This window comes from Pipistrellus kuhlii, unplaced genomic scaffold, assembly GCF_014108245.1.
Source record: "Pipistrellus kuhlii isolate mPipKuh1 unplaced genomic scaffold, mPipKuh1.p scaffold_m20_p_8, whole genome shotgun sequence".
Lineage (NCBI taxonomy): Eukaryota > Metazoa > Chordata > Mammalia > Chiroptera > Vespertilionidae > Pipistrellus > Pipistrellus kuhlii.
This window is the reverse complement of record NW_023425584.1, coordinates 5,119,354-5,140,006: the sequence shown is the minus strand read 5'-3', so window position 1 is coordinate 5,140,006 and position 20,653 is coordinate 5,119,354. Positions and strand designations below refer to the sequence as shown.

The window sequence follows — 20,653 nt, the reverse complement described above, 5'->3', positions numbered from 1 at the left end:
CTTTGTAGGTGGTTTGTCAAGAGCAGTTGCACCAGCTGAGTCACTTCAGAGGCAGCCCCCTGACTTGCGAGGGGCTGGGGCAAATCCCATAATGTGGTGTGGCCTGGGGAAGGGGCCATGCCACAGGCCAAGGTCAGCAAGACAGCCACGTGCTTGCTCTTCCAGCTCACATGGGTGCGCCGGGCTGGGCACCTGCCGGATGCTGAGTGCGTTCTGCACCCACGAGGGACCCCCTCCTCCCACCCCCTTCCACTAGGGAAAGCGTGGGAAGGGGTTGTCAGTGGGACACAAATGCACAAGGTTCTGGGTGCCGGGAAGCCTGGGAGTGAGCTGACGGTTTATTAGACTTCTCTGGGAAAGCAATGGCCCTGACCCTGGGGACCCGGGGACCTGCGAGCTGGGACAGGGTCCCCGCCTTAGGAGGATGCCACCTGTCCCAGGAGAAGGGTGCACTTTCCTCTGGAGGGAGAGGCGAGAGTCTCCACCATCACAGGTCACGGCTGGCTCCCTGGCCTGGCAGTGCGGGCGAGCCCTGGGGTCATGTTAGGACAGCCCCACTGCCTGGCGGCTGCGGAACATCTGCATCTCCTGCCTTGTCACAGGCAGAAATCTCGATCGCCAAGGCCGGGTCCACACCTGCCTCTGCACCCAGAGCCAGCACCACCAGGGAACGTGCTTGCTTGGCTCTCAGTGCCGAGCAGCCCTGATTCCAGCCTACAGGTCCCTCATCTCTGGGCCTCTGTAGCAGGCCCGTCACTCCCTCACCCATTCTGCCTGCACCCCTGCTCCCTAGGGTCCCCGTCGTCCCACGGCCAAGAGGAGGGAGGAAGGTGAGACCTCCCCCACCTGCCCAGGCTGTCCTCCCGGGGGCCACGGGCCTCTCCTCCAGATGACCCCAATACCAGGCAGCAGTAATTTGTTCAGGGCTGCTTATCCGGCAGCGCTGTGCAGACATCCTATTAACATCGGGACCACGGGGGAGCGGCACTTGCGTCCCAAATTAAAAGGCTGGAAGCGGGCTCCTCTGGCAGCGGGGAGGGCACCGTGGACTGCGGCACCGAGACGCGGGGTGGAGTGGATCATGCCAGGTCTTAGCCAGCCTTCAGAGGCCCGGAGGTCCCTGGCCATGCCAGTGTGACCCTCAGAATCCTCAGGGTGACAGAATCTTGTTTAGGTCACCCCTCTCACCAGGTCCCGAGTCCCCTGAGAGCCATCGATTCTTGATTGCGGAGGTAGTTGTGTGAAGTAGGCAGGGAAGGCAGCAGTTAAACACACAGGGAGCCAGAAAGCCCTGAGTTCAAATCCTGCGACATGCCGGCAGGATCACCTGAATCAAGCCATGTCCCACTGTGAGTCTGTGTCTCCTTTTGGAAAATGGGGCCAGTGATCCCACCACACGGGGCCACCGGCAGACGGTGCCTGTGACACTCACAGTGCCCCACACATACCAGCTGCCCACTGAAATCACATTCCCACCCTTCTCGTCTTCTCACATGACTGAACCTCCGACTGGTCCCAGCCCTCCTCTGGAAGTCCTGTGTCTCCTGTCTCCCCACCTCAGTCACTCTCGGTTCCAAGACCTGAAACCGAGGCCTTGTCGACTGCTGGGAGCACCCTTTATGGTTAGCGGTGTGTGTGTTTATGGACCATTTTCCAACCCCCTGAGAATGTGAGCTCTGCGTAAGCACTCATTGTGTGGGGCTTGGTTTCAGTGCCTCAAGCACCCAATGGATGTTGAATAAACGATGACTGCAGGCTCTGCCGGCCCAACACCATCTGGTCATGTGACTGGAATCCCTTTCTGAGGCCTGGTCTGTGCCAGGCTAGTCCGGAGGCCTCCCACACCCCGTTTCCCTGTTCTGAAGTTCCATGCTGGAGCTGGACAGAAGAGACCAGCCGGAATGACCTTGATGAGATGGGTGTCAGTGCAAGCAAGACCACGGGCCTGCCCCGCTGGGCAGCTCATTGGCTGAGCGCTGTCCTGTACACCAGAATGGTTGTGGGTCCAATGATCTGTCAGGGCATATACTTAGGTTGCGGGTTTGATTACCAGTTAGGAAGTGTATGGGAGGCAACCGATCAATGTTTTTCTCTCTTTCTCCCTTTTAAAATCAACATATATGATTTAATTAAAAACTAAAACAAGGGCTTGTTCCTCTTGCACTCCGCAGGCAGCAGGCCCACCTGCCCATCCACTACAGTGGCCAGTGGCCATCTGCCCCCTAGCCAAAAGGACAGGGGAGCATGCAGGCTCTGGACCCCCCCCCCGCCCCCCCAGAAGGACAGAGAGCTGGGGAGAGGACCTTCTGGGGAGAGAAAGCAGAGATGAGTCACTGCACAGGCTCCCTGGGTGAGGTGGCTAGAAAGGGAAGCCAGGACCCCAGGAAAAGACTCAAGGGGGGTGGGGGGGAGAAAGAAGCCAAAACCGGTTTGGCTCAGCGGTAGAGCGTCGGTCTGTGGACTGAAGGGTCCCAGGTTCGATTCCGGTCAAGGGCATGTACCTTGGTTGCGGGCACATCCCCAATAGGGGGTGTGCAAGAGGCAGCTGGTCGATGTTTCTCTCTCATCGACGTTTCTAGCTCTCTATCTCTCTCCCTTCCTCTCTGTAAAAAAATCAATAAAATATATTTAAAAAAAAAAAAGACTCAAGGGAAGGGGTTCACCGCCACCAGTGACCACCCCCCTCCTCCCAGATCTCCCGTCTGGAGGCGGATGAAGGCTTTCTTCCATTGGGGTGAAGGTGGCAGCCCTGGTCCTCTCTGGGCTGAGCCATCCCTTTTCCATTTCATGTTCTCCGTGCTACAAAAGCAGCAGCTCTAGAACGGGGCCCGAGTTGAAATCCAAATCCTCACATTCGCTCACTGAGCAAGTGGCTTCCTTCTCTGGGCCTCAATTTCTTCGTCTCTAAAATGAGGGAGTTGCTGATTTCAGAGCTCGCTTCCAGCGTTGGGATTATAGCCTGCAGTAACAATAATTGCAACACTGCCCACGGCCCCGGCTCATGGCTCTGCTCATTGCTCCAAGCATTCTGCCTGTGTGGCTCTCGTTAACCCCACTGCCAGGTGGGAAGACCAGAGTCTCCGAAACGGATGGGCCTGGCCCCGAGCCACACAGCCAGCAAGAGCCAGACCAGGACTGGGAGCCGGACTCTGAGTCTCCACGTCCCAGCTTTGCCCTCCCCATTCCCCTCTCCATTTCTGAAACTCAGATCCAGGATAATAAGCCATGAAGACCAACAGATTTCTTTCCCCTTTTGGTTAAAAGGCAACATGCTGGTTTCAGAAATCCAGCTTTTAAGGTCTCCATTCTGCCTGAAGCAGCACAATTCTGGGGAATTCCCCTAGGACCTGAGCCCCCCGTCCCCTCCTGAGTCTACACCCCAATCCATTCTCCACAGGTCACCCTTTCCAGTCAAACAAAACATATGGAGAGCTGGCCCGCCGGCCAAGACTGCAGGAGGGAAGGGAAAGATGCCCGGCAGCGTGCCCAGTGTGATGTCAGTCTGGCCATTTCCCCCTTCTTGCTAGGACTGGGCAGGAATCAGGGAGGGAGGTGTGAATCAGAGGCCGTGTCTGAGGGGCTGTTAGCCTACCCCAATTTTCTGTCTGTAATCTTTTGATTAACCCCGGGCCGGTTTGGGTGGCACTTTTGAAACCATCTGCGCTTGGCAGGTGGCGCCAAGCCCAGGCTTGCTGCTAGCTATCTGCAAACGTCAGCTGGGAGCCCGCTGTCACTTGGAGTCAGGACGCTCCATGTTGGACTGCAGAACGCGCCTGGCAGCCTGGTGCTGATTAACCCCTCCAGTGCTGCACCGGTCCAGAAACGAGGCCGGCTGTTCCATAAAGAACAGGAACCACAGGACAAATAACAGTTGCCAGTATTCATTGAGGGCATTGACTGGCTGGGGCTTTGCAAGGATCCCTCCCTGCACTCCAGCCCTCGCCCGGTGAGTTGCCTACTCTTATGATTCCTACCTTGAGGCCAGGAGAGGTTGAATAAATAGCCCGAGGTCACAAAGTCAAGGAACCTTCTCACAGTCAAATGCCTCAGGACCATAGCCCCCTGTTATGGACCGAATTATGTCCCCTGTCCCCCAACTCACCCCTGATGTGGCTGTATTTGGAGATAAGACCTTAAAAGAGGTAATTAAGGTTATGTGAGGTCATAAGAGTAGGGCACGGATCCCATGGGGCCGGTGTCCTTACAAGAAGAGGAAGGGCAGTAGTCAGTTTGGCTCAAAGGATAGAGTTCCAGCCCTTGGACTGAAGAGTCACAGGTTTGATTCTGGTCAAGGTCAAGGGCACATACCTCCATTGCAGGTTCAATCCCCAATCCAGACAGGGTGTATGTGAGAGGCAACCAATCAATGTGTCTCTCTCATATGGATGTTTCCCTCTCTCTGTCTCCCTCCCTTCCACTCTCTTAAAATCAATGGAAAAATATCCTTAAGTGAGAAGTCACACACACAAAAAAAAGAGGGGAAGGGACACCAGCAGAGAACACACATGGAGAAAAGGCCATGAGGCCATGTTGGGACACAGCAAGTAGAGAGAGGCCTGACCAGAAACCTACTCTGCCAGCACATGACCTTGGACTTCCAGCCCCTGGAATCATGAGAAAATAAATGTATGTTGTGTAAATCACCAGTCCAGGGTATTTTGTCATGGCAGCCCTAGAAAAGTTATCCCCCCCTGCAGAAATCTACTCTGAGCAGATCACCAGCATGCACACAAAGCCTTTTATTCTTGGTGTCCATCAGGGACTTTTGTTACAATAGTGACAAACTGGAGACTGTCTCTCAATGTCAGTGAGAACATAGCAGATGAGTAAACTTTGGTTCACCTATCTGAGGAACAGTATGAAAGCTTTTAAAAATGATTCTGAGGACAGCTTAATGGCATGCAGAAATGCCATTGAAAGAACAGTAGATGGAAAAGCAGGAAACAAGTGTTTGTAACAATGAGGATCCCACCTGTGAGTAGGTGTGTGCAGAGCAAAGCCACACAAAAGAAATACACTGAAATATTAGCATGGGTTTTAGTAGAGGTTAAGGGTTATTTTTTTAAAGCTCTTGACACTTACCTGTATTGCCTGCATGGACTGCACTAACCATGTATAGTTCGTCATTCACTGAATCCGCAGTGTCAGTGTTTTTAATTCTTCTCAATGCGTTTAGTAAAAGCTGTGCTTTCCCTGTCGCTATATCACAGCCTGTCCTGTCTGTGTCAGTGCACACCCGGACTGCTAGGCCTGGTTTTCGCCTCCTGCATTCCACAGTCCCAGCCCAGGTCCTGCCTGTCTCCCTCCCTGCGTGCATACTCTCCACCAGCCAAACTGGTGTCCACGTGGCTTTAATCCAGCCTCAAGTTTGAAGTCCTTGAACCTAACGGTCCAATGGTTCAGAAACACACACACACACACACACACACATGCACTCATGTATGCACAGCCATGTGAGCACACATGCACAGGTATAGGCTGTGCTGTGAACTTAGTTCAAATGCCAGTTCTACAGCCTATGAATTGGGCACTAATGACCTTGGACAAATTGCTTACCTTCTTGGTCTCAGTTTTTTCATCCATAAAATGGGATAAAGGAAATCATAATGTATTTCTTCCCTGCATCTGTCTGGAGGGTGGAATGAATGTGTGTGAAGAGTCTGGCACACCTACGATCACTGTGACCTATAGGCATAGTTAGTGTGAAATAGGAAAATCCAGTTCTTAGCCACGAAGTTACTTATGCGAGGCTCTACCCCCTGAGCTACTCAGCCCTGGATGACTGAGTAGAGTTCTGTGACACTTATTCTCACTCTGCAGCTGGCCTGGGAGCAGCCAGAGTGCAGTGCTGGGTCCCACCCATGGCCATGTCTCCAGGGCCTGGCACAGAGAAGGCAACCAGTAAGCACACAAAACCCAAAATGAGAATCTTAAAGGGTTCAAGTGGAGATTTGAAGCAAGTTCTCATCAGCCCTAGCCAGTCTGGCTCAGTGGATAGAGCGTCAGCCTGCAAACCGAAAGGTCCCAGATCTGATTCTGGTCAAGGGCACGTATCTCGGTTGCAGACTCCTCCCCGGCCGGGGCCCTGGCCGGGGCTTGTCCAGGTGGCAACCAAACAATGTGTTTCCCTCACATGAATGTTTCTCTCTGTCTTTCCCTCTCTCCTCCACTGTCTAAAAACCAATGGAACAATATCCTTGGGTGAGGATTAAAGATAAAAAGAAAGTTCTCATCAGATACAAGCTCATAATTCTGCTGATGCAGCCACTCTATTCAACCGGCTTCCTGAGATGAGGCATCGCCTTGATGAATTAGCTGTGGATATAGGCATCCTGCAGTCGGCGCTGACATGCAATTTAGTTTCCAATCAAGCCTGATTTCTGGGCTGAGGGGGGGGACCTGCCTGCCTCACGCTGGGAGGGTCATTCAGATCAGACCCATTGTCTCTGACGATGGTTCTCCTAGGAAGGGCACTCTGAAGGAAACTTGACCCTTGACTGGTTCAGGCAGTTGAAAATGCGGCCCCTGTGGCAGCTCCTGCTTTCCCTCAGCAGCTAAGTTTACCCAAGTAGATTTAAGAAAGTTCACATCGAGGTCTAACAGTCTGTCTGCGGCAGGAATTGTTGAAGAGGGAATCCAGCTAAAAAATGGATTGAGAGAGAGAGAGGCCAGATGGTCAGTGAGGCTCACAAGGAAGAGAAGTGGGGGGTTGCTAGAGAGAAGGGGCAGTAGGACGTTGTCTGAGCCCAAAGAGGGAAGAATCGGGATGATCCGGGGAAGGAGACATGTTTGCTCAGGAAGAATGAACATTCGTGGTGCATCAGACACTGAGCTGCATGCTTCACACACCTGATAGCATCAACTCCTCTCAAGTGCCCTATGAAACGAGCCATGTTGCAGCTAGTTGCCAGCTGAGGAAACTGAGGCTTGGAGACATCAACAAAACTGGCCCAGGTCATCGACAACCGGACTCCAGCTCTTGTTCTTCTGAGCTTTCCTGTCTGCAGGCTACAAACATATAGTTTAGGGTCATAAGCATAAGGTCATACTCAGCTGACACTTACCTCCCCAAACATGCAAGAACAAGGCAAAAGCATCTAAAACATGTCCTGGGAATGACAGTAACTGATGGCTGAGTCAGCATGGGCAAATGGTCTGATGGCAGGACAACTAAACCCTGTTGCTATGGGTTTCTATATGGGCTCACGTGGCAGTGGGAGCTGAGAACTGGGCATCATGGCCCAGCGTGGCTGAGAGGCTCTGACTGCTCCAGATCAATGAGTCTGGCTTCAGGGAATTTCAATCCCGGGGGGTTGAAAAGAAACAACTGAGGGCCTACAAACAGTGGTTAAAGACACAGGTATACAAATGTTGTCAGAAATACAACTTGTGTGGTCAGCAGAGTCACAGAAAAATTAGAGACTAAGAAGGTGTCTTGTGGCCCAATTTTTGTTGATGATAGTGAGAGAAAATCCCAAAGCTGTGTATAAATGAGCTTGCAACTCCTGGACAAATCCTAGAGTGGCCTAGTAAACCAGTGGTTTGGGAGCACTTGGAAAGGAAAGCTGGGGCCCCTGGGAAACGTCATGTCAGACCAGCCTCTGTTCTGTTCTGCTTTTCAATAGGGGCCATTTCGGGGACTGCCGTGGCCATGGCTGTGGCCGTGGCACGCCTGAGCTTCTGCGGGAGTTCCTGTGGGCTGAGTGATCGTGGAATCAGGGACACAGAACTGGCATGTGTCCCTGTCTGCTTTGGCAGTGCCCAGATTAGAACCTTTACAGGGCTTTTGTGGACACGTATGTTTGGGCTTCCCCCACATCTGCTGACTCTTCAGAGGGAGCCCCCGGGGAGCCTGGGCCCTGTGGGAAGGTACATGGAGGCGTGCAACGGGCTCTCGGCACTAACCTCACACCTTCCATGTTTGACCGTGGGGCAGAGGCAAGGATGGGAAGCACTGCGGTTAGAAAGTAGAGCCTGAAGCTACGCTATCCAGGTGTGGGTCCTGCTATTTCCTGTTATTTCCTAACTTCCAACCTGCAGCGAGTTAAATCCCTCCTATTCCTCTTGCCTCCACTGTAAAGAGGAGATAGTACTAGCAACCCAAAGGACATGGTGCTGCCTGGGTAAAAGCGTAGCCCAGATTCTGGCCTGCAGGGGCTGAGAAAACATTAGCTCTTGTTACTATTAGAGATGACAGATGCTTGTACAGGGAGCGATTCGCTAACACATCCCCAGATGGAAGTGGCTCCCTCTGGCTCAGGGAGCCATTCATCTGTTCTAAAGGGGTGTTAACCCAGGTTGTCACCACAGGGGAGTGCTGCAGGGAGGGCTCAGGTGCCAGATTAGAAAGTGGACTTGGGGAGAGGAGGGCATCCTTTCGGGAAGTCACAAGAATGAAGGCTTTATGAATGTACATGTGCATGGAGTTGGCTCTTCGCCGTGAGGAAGGAAGACCTTATCACGGTCGTGAGGGAGAGAGGCAGGAAGGTGGGATGCTCCCTGAAGAAGGCAGTGGCGCCGTCCTCTCTGCCCCACCCCATCCCCTTTCCCCTAACCCCCAGCAGGTGCCTGAGTGCCAGGGGAGGCATGGGGTGCGGGCCAGGCACACCTCTCCAGGCGTGAGCCACTGGCCCCCCAGAGGAAATGCAAAAACAGTGCAAGCAAGAGATCCTCGTTAGCAGGGAGGTTTATGCCAAAATCGGTTTGGCTCAGTGGATAGAGCATCTGCCTAAATGATGACTGAAAGGTCCCAGGTTCTATTCCGGTCAAGGGCATGTACCTTGGTTGCGGGCATGTCCCCAGTGGGGGGTGTGAGGGAGGCAGCTGATCAATAATTCTCTCTCATTCTCTCATCGATGTTCTAACTCTCTATCCCTCTTTCTTCCTCTCTGTAAAAAATCAATAAAATATATATATATATATATATATTATTTTTTTTTTTTTGGTTTTTTTTTTAAGAAAAGAAAAGAACCAGTGAGCGCTCTCTGCTCCCAGGCAGCCCTCATTGCCCCACACGTTCTCCTCCGTGTGTGACTCCGTCCCGCTCCAATGCCATCATTTCATACTGTGGTCCTGTTCATGGCGTTCTGCGAGCAGCAGGCGGGTGTGGATCTGATAGCTGCAGACCAGTGGCTGTTGACAGGACGGGGCACTTGTCTCAGGGGAATGGCAGTTATGGTTCATGAAGTCTGGCACCCCCAGGCACTATCTTTTGTGGCCTTTCCCTGCAGGGGCTGCTGGGACACACTGAGTTTCTGTGTATGGCAGCTCCACATGCAGGTGCATGGAACCCGCATGCAAAGGAGCCCCTAAACGTGAGACTCCTGTGTGGGGACTTCGTTTTCTTGTTTCTTTGTTAAAGTTAAACTTACATTTTTGAGATAACTGCAGGTTCGCATGGGGCCGTAAGAAATAACATTAGCAGATGCTGTGTACCCTTTACCTGATTTCCCTGACGGCAACATCTTGCAGAAAGCTACCACGGCAGCACAACTGGGCCTTCGTTAAAGGGTCGAGGGAGCTTGAGACTGCCCTAGCCCGATGGAAGAGCCTGGGGATGGGGTGCTGCCCCCCCCCCCCACTGGGAGGGTGTCTGCGGATAAGACCCTGGAGAGGGGTCAGGGCTCCCTGGCTGTAAGTGGCAGGTGTTGGTGCAGATTCTGGATGCCCACCTCTCAGATCCCTGACCCCCAGGAGGGCCCATTGGGTTGCAGGGTTGCACGCTGTTCCAGACATGGGCACAGGGACTGCATCCCTGAGTCCTTCAGGGGAGAGGCCAGGGGCTGGAATCAGTGAACTCGGGCTTAGTCCCAGCTCCCCACTTGCTGTATGGGTGGCTACACTTGCTCCGTGGCCAGTGACCTTCTAGAGCCCTCAATTTGCATAATACCTTGTATAGCTCTCACCATGTGTCAGCCACTCTTCTAGGAACACTGGGTGACACGTCATTTAATACCAGCAGTCCTAAAAGGAGATGTTATTACCAGTTCCCATTTTGCAAATGAGGAAATGGAGGTACAAAGAGGCCACGTTATTTGCCCCGAGTCACCCAGCTGGCGAGTGGCAGGGTTGGGCATTGGAACGCAGGCCTTCACCAGCAGGTGCTCGTCCAGAGCCACTGTCCCGTGTTCCTCCTCCTCTCTGACGGGTTCAGTAGCGCCTCGCTGCATCTGTACAAGGCACACTGCTTGGCACAGGGCCTGGCATGTCATATAGAAGCACCCAAAACGCCAGTGGACATTATTGTTGGTATGATTTCTTCTGGAAGTTTCTGTGTATCTATCACTTACTGTTATTAGCAATAGCCTCCTTCCTGGCCACCTACTATGTGCCAGACCCTTACTCAGCCCTCTCAGTCTCCCCCAGGGAGGAGTCTGTCTGTGACAGACAGCGCAGCCGGGCATGGGAGAGACAAAGTCTGGCAGAGACATGCCTCACCCGAGGCTGCGCCTGGAATCACAGCTCCAGGGGCAACTTCAAGGGCACCGGTCGGCCTGACCTTGAACTCAGCTCAGGACCTGCCCTGCCCAGGACTCATTTACCCATTGCCAATAGCACGGGGGGAGGGGAGTTCCCCACACATGAGCACATGTCAGAACCCCCAGCAGCCCCTGCTCCAACCTCACAGATGCCAGCCTACCACACCCCCGTGGGGGTTCTGACAGGATGGGGGGCTAAGGCCGTGCATGTCTCGCAAGTCTGCCCAGAATGCTGGCACCGCGGTCCGGGGGCTGACTTTGAGGCCACTGCCCTCGTGGGAAAGCCTGATGCAGGAGTAACGGTAGAGGTGGCAGCTGCCTTTGTAACCCAGAAGGGTTTCCTTGCGTTTCCCCGCAGGGTAAACTCCCATCTGGCCTCTCCCACTTCCCCTCCATAGAAGTCCTTATGCTCACTGCTCTCAAAAGCCTCCTGTGATGGGGGTCCAACCCTTCTCGGCCCACTTTACCCTTCTGGCGATGGCCGCTCAAACTTCCCCCCAAATGGCACGTACTGTTGCTTTTCTGGTTCAAAACAAACAACAAAGCCAATTGCTGGAAATTTAGGAAAGTATCAAAAAGAAAAAAGGGGAATAAAGGGAGAAAGTGAACATTAACTACTACCTCACGGTTAGTGTTTTGCTGCATTTTCGTGTATTTCCTTGCGGTCCTGTTGTTTCTTGTAAACGTGTTAACATGAGAGTAAAAACGTGTAAGGCACTTCGTGTCCCAAAAGCAAGAGAAGCTTTAACTGTGCCCTCCACACACGCCGCTGTTTTCATTATGGAATCCACCCAGGAGCTGGGTTTGCTGAGGACGGCGCTTTGGACGGCACGGGCAGGCCTTGGAGCCAGTGGCGGTGAGAATATGGCGGGCGCAGAGGTCAGAACCATGGTCAACTGTGAAGCGGCGGGTGGTTCAGCCAGAAAAGGGTTGGAGTCCGTGGTGGGGGGCGGGGAATGGGGAGCTGTGAGTGGCTGGCCTGTGCTCCCTGAGGCACTGGGGAGCCACTGTCCATTCTTGAGCAGGAAAGGACTTAACTAAGGCCATGCTTGCTGTGGAAGACTGAGAGGGCGGATTGGGAGGAGAGAGGGAAGGTGGAGGGAAGAGGCATGGATACACAAACGGGGTACAGCCCAGGCCCCCCCCCCCCCCAGCCTCCAGCGACCGGAGCAGTGTTGTGACGTGCACGGGTCTACTTCTGAGCCGCCAGGATGGAGAGGGACTGGTTGATCTTCACCATGACGATGATGAGGAGGCCTCCGGTGAGCAGGAAGGTGGGCCAGAAGAGAGAGAACAGGAGGGTCTGGGGCCCATAGAGGCGCCGGTACAGGACCCTCGTCTCGTTCTCCCGCGTGGTCGAGAAGCAGTAGAAAACCCGGTGCTCGTGGAAATTGTCTCTGACTCTCTCCACGTCGGCCCGGGCCAGCTGGTAGTTGTCCAGGCTGCCTGGGATGTAGGAGCACTGGGGGGAGAAGCAGGAGTTCCCTTGGGGTGGGAGTGCCATCTCTTAGCACCTAGAGATGAGTGGCTGGCCAGGACGGAAGCACAATGCCAGTGTTGGAGTCAGGCCCTTGGGTGGGAGAGGGCTGGGGGGGCGGGGCGGGGGAAGGTGCCAGAACTATCTAATGCTACAGTGTCATCTGCGAGCACGGTGACCCTGTGGCTGCTCGGGGCCCAGTTGGGGTCCTGGCTCTGCTTCCATTGCTATAGAGCTTTATTTATTTTTTTTTAACATATTTTATTGATTCTTTACAGAGAGGAATTGAGAGGGATAGAGAGTTAGAAACGTCGATGAGAGAGAGACATCGATCAGCTGCCTTCTGCACACCCCCGCTAGGGATGTGCCCACAACCAAGGTACGTGCCCTTGACCGGAATCAAACCTGGAACCCTTCCGTCTGCAGGCCGACACTCTATCCACTGAGCCAAACCGGTTTCGGCTGCTGTAGAGCTTTAAACAAATCCCTCACCCTTTCTGAGCCTTGATAGCTTCATCTCTTAAACAGGTTAAAAGCAATATATTTTCCAACGATGTTGTTAAAGAAGGACTTCACGCTTCACTGAGGAGGCCATGAGAGGCAGTGAGGGGCGGGCCCGGTGGGCTCTGCATTTGGATTCAGACCAGAGGTCACACGGTCAGGTACCTGCTGCAGAGCTCACGCAGGGAATGCCCACGAGGGACGCGGGTGAGAGAATAAGAAGGCAGGTGCCAGCTTGCCTTCGTGCCATAGAGAACTGCCAGGGAGTGGTGGGGCCTGGTGACAGGAGACAGCCAGATGCACCCAGACAGCCGTCCTCACTCCATCTGGACAGGGGTCACCATGGGATCCAGAAGGCCTCTTGTAGCCAGGCCTCCGACACTTCACAAGAAGCCAGAAAACCAGAGTTGAATGTGAACCCTCACATCCTACAAATATTGGCAAAAGTTCACACTGAAAACCCTCTGTGGTCTCCCCCTGTGTGCTGGCCAGCCAGCATCAGACACTGGGGTGCAGAGGGGAGGGAGGGTGTGTCCAGAGGAGCACTGTGCACATGGAGCGTGGCACACACTCATCCCGACCCTGACTGGTGTTCTGAGGAGCATCTGGCCTGGTCCGATGAGGTGCAGCTGGGAAGCTCTGCAGAGGAGGTGCAAGGTGGGGACCCCGGTTCTGGCTCTGCTCTGTGCCCGGAGGGTTGAGTACTGTTTAGGGGAGCCTGTGGGAGATGTTCTGCAAGTGAGGGTGCCCCCTCCCAACCCCAGCCCCTCCAGCAGACCACCTGGAGGGCTGGCCCTCTGAATCACCAATGGCGGGGCCCAGGAATCAAGTGACTCCTTCATAATTCACAAGTTTGAGACCAATGGACGAGAGGAATTGTGTCCAAGATCAACAATGTGTAAACTATTGAACCAGCTTCTCCCCAGCCTCGGTTACTCCTTGGATTATGATGAGGCCCCAACCTCGAAGCTACTGGCCCTGACAGTGCTCAGTCTAGCAGAACAAAGGATGGTGCATCAGGGTTCTGGAAGCCTGGGAAGTGGGAGAGCTGCATCCAGAAGTAGGTTACCAGCCAGCCAGCCAGGGAGCAGCTGAGGCTGGGGAGAAGCTGGCTCCTGGGGAATCTGGCATGCAGAGTTGTTGAGCACCTCAGGGTCCCTGTAGCAGATGGATTTAGAATCCTGAGCTGAGAGGGCCTAGCTCAAATCTCCTCAATGCCTCTGACTGTGAGGTTGGGTAACCTAGCTCACTGAGCCATGTGTGGCTACGGAGCCAGACAGGTTTGGGTTCAACTACCAATTCCAAATTGTGTGACCCTGAGAAGTGCCATAACTTCTCTGAGCCTTATAACATGGGTCTGTGAGGGCACCTTACTAATTGACTTGTGGGGATTAGAAGAGAGGATGCATATAAACACTTTGCACAAAGCTGAGCACATAGTAAGTGCTCAATAAATGGGAGATGCTGTTCTTATTAACTAGTGGCCCTGCACACGAATCTGTGCATGAGCAGCTTGCTGCCGCCCACCGCAGCTCATAGCTGTCTGCACACATAGCTCGCTGCCCCGCCCTCCTGCTGATTAGTCATTACGCATCATGGCGTGATGACTGTTTGCATATTACCTCTTTTTTATATAGGGTAATGATAGGGAACTTAACTATGATATTGCAAGGATAGCTCCTCCTTTCCCTTCTTAGAGAGGGTCCTTTCACACAGCACCCAGCTGGCCTGCTGCATCCAGAGCTGAATGAAGCAGAGGGGCAGCTGGCCCGTTGACCCAGCTGAGTGGCAAAAACATGCCGGAACTTCCCCTGCCCCACATGCTAGCAGCCTGCCATCAGCAACTGCTCCTGGTCCTGCCTGGGTACAATGAGAGAGAAGACAGAACAGCCGGTGGCTGCCTTCCAGGGCCAGACATGCCGCTGGCAGCTCATCTCAGGAGACAGTCTGGCCTCCTGTCCCTCTGAGCTGACAACCGTAGCATCGGGGCAGCAGCCTGCAAGCCAGCCTGCACCCAGTCCCTGTCACTCCATGATCATGCCTGCCTGCCTTTGAAGCTGTGCTGCCTGCTCCTTGGGATAAGTCAGAGGCCACTGGATGCCAGGAGAGGCAGGCGTCCTGGTGGGAGCTGATTCGGGGATTTGGGGGGCTCTTCCTCCATCTAATGGGGCTGAGAAATGCACTGTAGTGATGGCAGAACAGTCAGGCCACCTTGCACTGTCCACACCCACTTCTCCATGACACCCAGTCTCCAGCACTGTTAGTGATCCCACTGTCCCCTCAGACACGCTGCCCCTTCCCATCCTATCAGCCACCAAAGTCTGGCTGTCAGCACCACCCTGCTTCAGGGCCAATCTTCCTCCCGGTGTTTGCTGTGGCCCCGCCCCTCTGCCCAGTCACTGACCAGCACACTCCCCTGCTCCTCTCTGACTCTCTGATCGTGCTCCCTGACCCCAAGCCCGGTTAAGATTCCAGATTGCTCACAACAGGAAATCTCTACCTTTGAACCACCTGGACAGCCCAGACGCTGCATCCAAGTTCAGAAGTGGGAGCCTGGTTTTGCTGCCCACCCTTCCAGCCTTCTCCTGGGCCCTGCCCTTGACCTGTGTGCCCCTCCATGGTTCTGTGGCCCTCATGTCTGCCTGATAAATGCCTAACCCAGATGCCTGGCACCCTCACCTGCCTCTCTGGTGGCTGGAAAGTGTCACTCCCTCCTGTAATCCCACAATGCTCTCCTTCCTCTCCATGGCATGGCTCCCTCCCCAGCAGGTATTATTTCCTGCCTAGGCCTTCTCCTGTTGAGTCCTAAGCCCCTAGCACAGGACATGCCCAATGACCGTTTAATGAAAGAGGGAGCAAATGAGCAAATGAATATGGGCTGACTTGTATTTCCTTTAGGGAGGACTACAAGGAACACCCTCCTTCCCCTCTCCCTGCTTCTGGGCCATACATAGGTTTTGGGGTGGAAGGCAATGATGAGAAAATATCCCCATGTTGCCCTTGCTCCAGCCCTGGACCCCAGGTGGAAGTTGTATAGGGGTTCCCTCGGGGGAGGGGGTGTGGGAAAAGGAGGAGGGGAGAGGTCAGCTCTGGGCCTGGCCTTTCAGTTGACTTACAGAATGAGGTACTAACACCAGCAGCTACTTCTTTATGAGTGCGTCTATGCACCTGACATGGAGATTGGCACATTAGATCAAGTGCTCTTTGCACAAGAGCAATTGAGCAAAGGTGGGAACTGAGGCACGGAAGGGCTAAGTCAGCTGCCCCGGTCACACAGCCAGTTAGGGGCATAGCAGGGATTCACACCGAGGTCTGTGTGACTCGAACCCAGAAGAGCAAGGTCTGGCTGGACCTCATGCCAGCTGCAGTCCCCGGCCACGGGGGTCATCTTTCTCAGTCCCCGCTCTCCAGAGGGGAGCTAGGGAGCCAGTTAGGGACAGGCCCTCACACCTGCCAGGGGTACAGGGACAGGTACCCATCCCCCCAGTTGGTACCTGCTGGTTCTGGTCCCAAGTGTCCTCCGTGTGGTACAGCACGGCCCAGTGGCCCACGGCGGACACGTTGACCCACAGGCATGGGTACTGGGCCACCTTCCTGCCCTCCAGCTCCTCCTGGTCCCTGATGTTGGTCTCAATCAGGTGGCACGTGGATTCCTGGGTCCACACACTGGGGAGATCACACACAGGCACGCGTGCCCACACACACACACACACACACACACACACACACACACACATTTCAGAGCCTGTGCAGCACGGAGTACCCTGTTTAAACCCCTGGAAGAGGCCCAGGGCCGGGACTCGCATCATCCCCCGAGCATCCAGCACTGAAGGAGCGTGACCCAGGACCCCCGGGCCCAGGGGAGGAAACAAAATCCGAATGTCAGTGCCTACGGCCTCTTAGACATCACCCACAGAATGGTCATCCAAACCCGGGGGGACTTTTTTGAAGGTTCCCACATCCAAGCCACACCCCAGAACAGACGGATGAGGCCCAGGCCCTGGTTGTTTTTAAAAAGGCAGCCACATCGTCTTCATCCTCAGAGACAGAAGAGGAGCTCAGAAAGGTCAAGTGACTTTCCCGAGGCCACACAGGACCTGAAGTCAGGCCTGGGTGGCTTCAGCATCTAAAAAGCGGAGCTGAAAGAGGGTTGATCTATGCCAGGTGGGGAGGATGGTGGGGATCAAGCTTAACCTGGAGGTGCTGTGTCGGAGGCGCACGGCTGCTCTGAGCGGTCAGGTTCCCGCCGAATCTCTCCGGGGGGTAAAGGGAGAAAGGAGCAGACCCCCGAGAGGCTAACAGTCTCATCAACACACCAGCAGCCAATCCACTGCGACTCGCCCCCCATTCATCAAGCAAAGGGCTGGAGGAGCTGGGCTGGCGTGTGCCCGGACGAGGGGCTGAGACTTGGCTTAAGAATGGGCCAGGAGAGCTGAGTGTGTTTATTCTAGAGAGAGCTGGATTGGGAACATCACAGCTCTGCCTTCAAAAGCTCGAGTGGTTGACATGCTGGGGAGCAAGGGCATGGAACATTCTCTGAGATTCCAGAGCAGAGCTCTGGGGAAACGGGTCTCAACGTAAACAGGTCCTGCTGATCAGAATGTAGGTATGCACGGCGAGGTAGTGAGCTCCCTGTCACTTGAGATATTCCACAGAAGGCTAGCTACCCACTGACCGGAGGTTTCAGAGGGGGTCGCACTGTGCAGATGGGGAAAACAATTCTGTGACTGCTCCCTCCTGGGATGGGACAAAAAGGAGCATGTGATCTGACCCTTTGACGTTTCCTGTGGGAAGGCCTCTTGTTACGTCCAAGTCCCAGGATTCCAGACCAGCAGGGACCAGTCCGGCCTTCCCTCCACCCGCCCTGCATTTGAATCCTCGACCCTAAGACAGAGGATTCCTGCCTGGCATGAGGGTCAAGGGGACGGGTAGGAAGAAGTCTGGGGCTCCTCACCGACCAGACCTTAGGGGAGTGGCTGGAGGATGGGGATAGGCTGGGGGGAGGGGGAGGAGGCGTACCTTTTCTGGTAGAGGGGCAGCATGGTTGTGCCCAGGATGTAGTAGGCGATGACGGCGCACACCACCATGGCCACCCCCAGGCAGAGGGCTCGAGTCTCTCCCCGCTTCTGGGCCATCACCAGCTTCTTCCCCATGTCCCCCGGGGACAGCAGTCATTGCTGAGGCCACAGAGACACACAGACAAGAGAGCAGGTGACAGTTAATGCTCGGAAGGGAAGACAGGTGAGAGGGAAGGGGGCTCCAATGCTAATATTGCCCCTATTCTCTTAAATATATTGTTATTGATTTCAGAGAGGAAGGAAGAGGGAGAGAGAGAGAAACATCCACGATGAGAGAGAATCATGGATGGGCTGCCTCCTGCAAGTCCCCCTACTGGGGATCGAGCCCATAACCCAGGCACATGCCCTTGGCCAGAATCAAAGCTGAGACCTTTCAGTTCACAGGCTGACGCTCCATCCACTGAGCCAAATGAGCTAGGGCTTATTGCTCCTGTTTTTATGTGGAGGTTGGCTGCCCAGGGGCACAGTGTGAGATGGGCTCAATAGTGACCCCAAGATGCCCACGTTCTCAGCCCTGGAGTCTGTGACTGTCACTAACATGGCAAAGGCTTTAAGGAGGGGGGGTGAGATCATCTACATGGGTTTTCCATGTAGATCCTAACAGCCTTACGGGAGGAGGCAGGCGGAGACTAGGCACAGACCAGGAGGAGGTCACATGACCTGGGAGGCAGAGACTGGAGTGATGCCACACAGGCCCGGGATTGCGGGCAGCCCCCGGGCCGTCCCCACCCACCTCTGGAGGGAGGGGTGCAGCGCTGGTGACGCCGTGGTCACAGCCTTGCCAGCATCTTGCCAACTTGGGGCTTCCAGCCTCCAGAACTTTGTGCAAGTACATCTCTGTCGCCTGGACATTTGTGAAGGCAGCAATGGGAAACTGGCAGGGAGAGACACTGATTCCTTGAGCAGCGAAGGCGGAACATCCTAGGACACTATCTCCGAGAAACCCAGGGCATCCCACAGTTCTGCCCGCCAGCCCCACCACAGGGCCCAGGCGGGGGCAGCAGGCCGAGGACCCAGCAGGAGCCTCGGGCACTGGGGGCAGCTTGAGGTTCCCACAGTCAGGGTCCCGTGAGGGCCACCTCCCTCTCCAACAGGGCAGAGGCCTTCGGTGGCTGCAGCAACTGCCCTCTCTGCTGGGGGCTTGAGCCCCCCCCCCCTTCCCCCGGGCCGAAGCAGAATGGGGGAGTAGCTGGCACCTCTCCTCTTCCCTCCTCCCTTTCCTCTGGGCATCTGCCTCACCCGGTGCAAGCAGAGCCCCTCCCTCACCCCACCCCCACCACTGAACACCCTCCAGGGGTGTGACTCGTCACCTGGCACCTGCCAGCTGCCAGCTTCTGTCCATTACGGGGTTCCCATCTGTCCTGTGAGTTGCCCCATTGGCCTGTGGGTCCATTTCTTTATTGTTTTGTTTGTTTAGGCCAGTGGTCGGCAAAGTCATCAGTCCACAGAGCCAAATATCCACAGGACAATGACTGACATTTCTTTGGAGAGCCACATTTCTTAAACTTCTTCTAATGCCACTTCTTCAAAATAGGCTCGCCCAGGCCATGGTATTTTGTGGAAGAGCTAGGGTAACCATAGTTCATTTCTCCCAAAGATACCAGGGCTGTGTGCCCTCTCTCTGTAATCCCCAACTTTGGGGGAAATTTTAGCCAGATATCAGGAAGAACTGTGTCTTCCCTGCCAGTTCCCTAAAGGAATAAACAGGCTAGTTTTTTAATAAATTAGTGAGTGTCCAGGAGAGAGACATTGGCCCAAAGGAATTTTCAGCAAAGCACTTTATTTTCCACTTAGGCTTCCCTCCTAAGTATTGACTGTTTCAAGTGTCCCCAGAGATCCTCCCGCCACATTCCTCCCCCACTGTCCTAGAGAGAAGATCCCGGGATCCAGCACCAAGGATATAACCTTGTCACTGCCTCCAAGATGCCTGGCAGGGATGACACCCATGGCAAGTTTTCCTCCCTCATTTGGGGCGCTGAGAAGTGGGGTCTCCCACATTCTAACAGAGACATTAGTGTCCCAGGCAGCTGGGACCTCAGGGCCAGGACTCTGCCCCCCACCTCCCAGCTGACAGCCGCTGTTCAGATGTTCAGATGCCAGTAGTTCAGGTCCCCGGTGACACCAACAGCAGCCCCTCTGGACCCCGAACCCCTGTGCACAGCCCCCGAGGGAGGGCGTTCCCACTGCCGCTCCCTCCGAAGCTCTCCCCGCCCTCCAGCCTGCGCTTTGGAGAAACCCGTCCCAAGTGCTGGGGCACGCAGTACTCACAGTCTCCCCGGGCTGGAGTCCTCAGCAGGCAGGCACTCTCTATCTGCCGGCCCCAGCCCCCACCCCAAACAGAGGCCGCCTGGGCTCCAGCAGGAAGCTGGGGCTGCCAGCCCTCTGTTTCCAGGGAAGCGGCCTCTGGTCCCCATCTGGGACTCGCCTCCATGCCCAAACATGGTCAAGTCTGAGCGCACGGCCAGGCCGGGACGCACACTCAGAGCAGGTACCAGCCGGGATGAGAGAGGGTGGCAGCTGCTGCCCAGGCCCCGCACCTGCACCTCCCAGAACAAGCTGGGAAGCCGGGAAAGACTGTCCTGCAGTGTTTGGGAAATATTTCTGCCCTCGGTCTCTCTGAGCTGGAGGAGTGGCTGCCAAGCCCCGAAGGAATGGGACATGGTTTTCCTTTAGTTGGCGTGGGGGAGGGAGGAGGCGTGGAAGCTGGAGTGGAGGGGGACCGGCCAAGCCCTCCTGTCTCTGGCCTGTGCACGCTGTGTGGCCCTCTCTGCACCTCTGTTTTCTCATCTGTGCTGTTGGGGTGTTTTTAAACTCACTTTGTTCAGGGTAGTGATGAGGACTAGAGATGGTGGATCTTTGTGGCAGAGAAAAAGAACTTACATTTTATTTTTACTTTTTATATTTTTGATTTTTTTTTACAGAGAAGAAGGGAGAGGGATAGAGTTAGAAACATCCATCAGCTGCCTCCTGCACACCCTCTACTGGGGATGTGCCCGCAACCAAGGTACATGCCCTTGACAGGAATCGAACATGGGACCCTTCAGTCCGCAGGCCGACGCTCTATTCACTGAGCCAAATCAGCCAGGGCAGAACTTACATGTTAAAGACCAGACAAGTCG

General features: G+C 54.7%; 2 protein-coding genes across 3 annotated transcripts in view; one reads left to right on the top strand and one right to left on the bottom strand.

Annotated features, from left to right (window-relative positions):
• The window catches only part of KCNIP1 (potassium voltage-gated channel interacting protein 1), a 234,043-nt gene that overhangs the window by 5,812 nt on the left and 207,578 nt on the right, over positions 1-20,653 (top strand). The window lies entirely within an intron of this gene.
• On the bottom strand, positions 11,119-20,039 carry KCNMB1 (potassium calcium-activated channel subfamily M regulatory beta subunit 1). The gene is made up of 4 exons (XM_036424394.2): positions 19,803-20,039; positions 17,476-17,633; positions 15,951-16,122; positions 11,119-11,940 (listed from the first exon to the last, which is right to left on the bottom strand). The coding sequence occupies exons 2-4, from the start codon at positions 17,607-17,609 to the stop codon at positions 11,671-11,673; spliced, it is 576 nt and encodes a 191-aa protein (XP_036280287.1). The 5' UTR covers positions 17,610-17,633; positions 19,803-20,039; the 3' UTR covers positions 11,119-11,670.

Coding starts and splice junctions, on each gene's coding strand:
- KCNMB1 (XM_036424394.2), bottom strand. CDS start 17,609: ATGGGGAAGAAGCTGGTGATGGCCCAGAAGCGGGGAGAGACTCGAGCC. Junction 16,123..17,475: donor CTGCCCCTCTACCAGAAAAG/GTACGCCTCCTC, acceptor TGATCTCCCCAG/TGTGTGGACCCAGGAATCCA. Junction 11,941..15,950: donor CTTGGGACCAGAACCAGCAG/GTACCAACTGGG, acceptor TTCTCCCCCCAG/TGCTCCTACATCCCAGGCAG.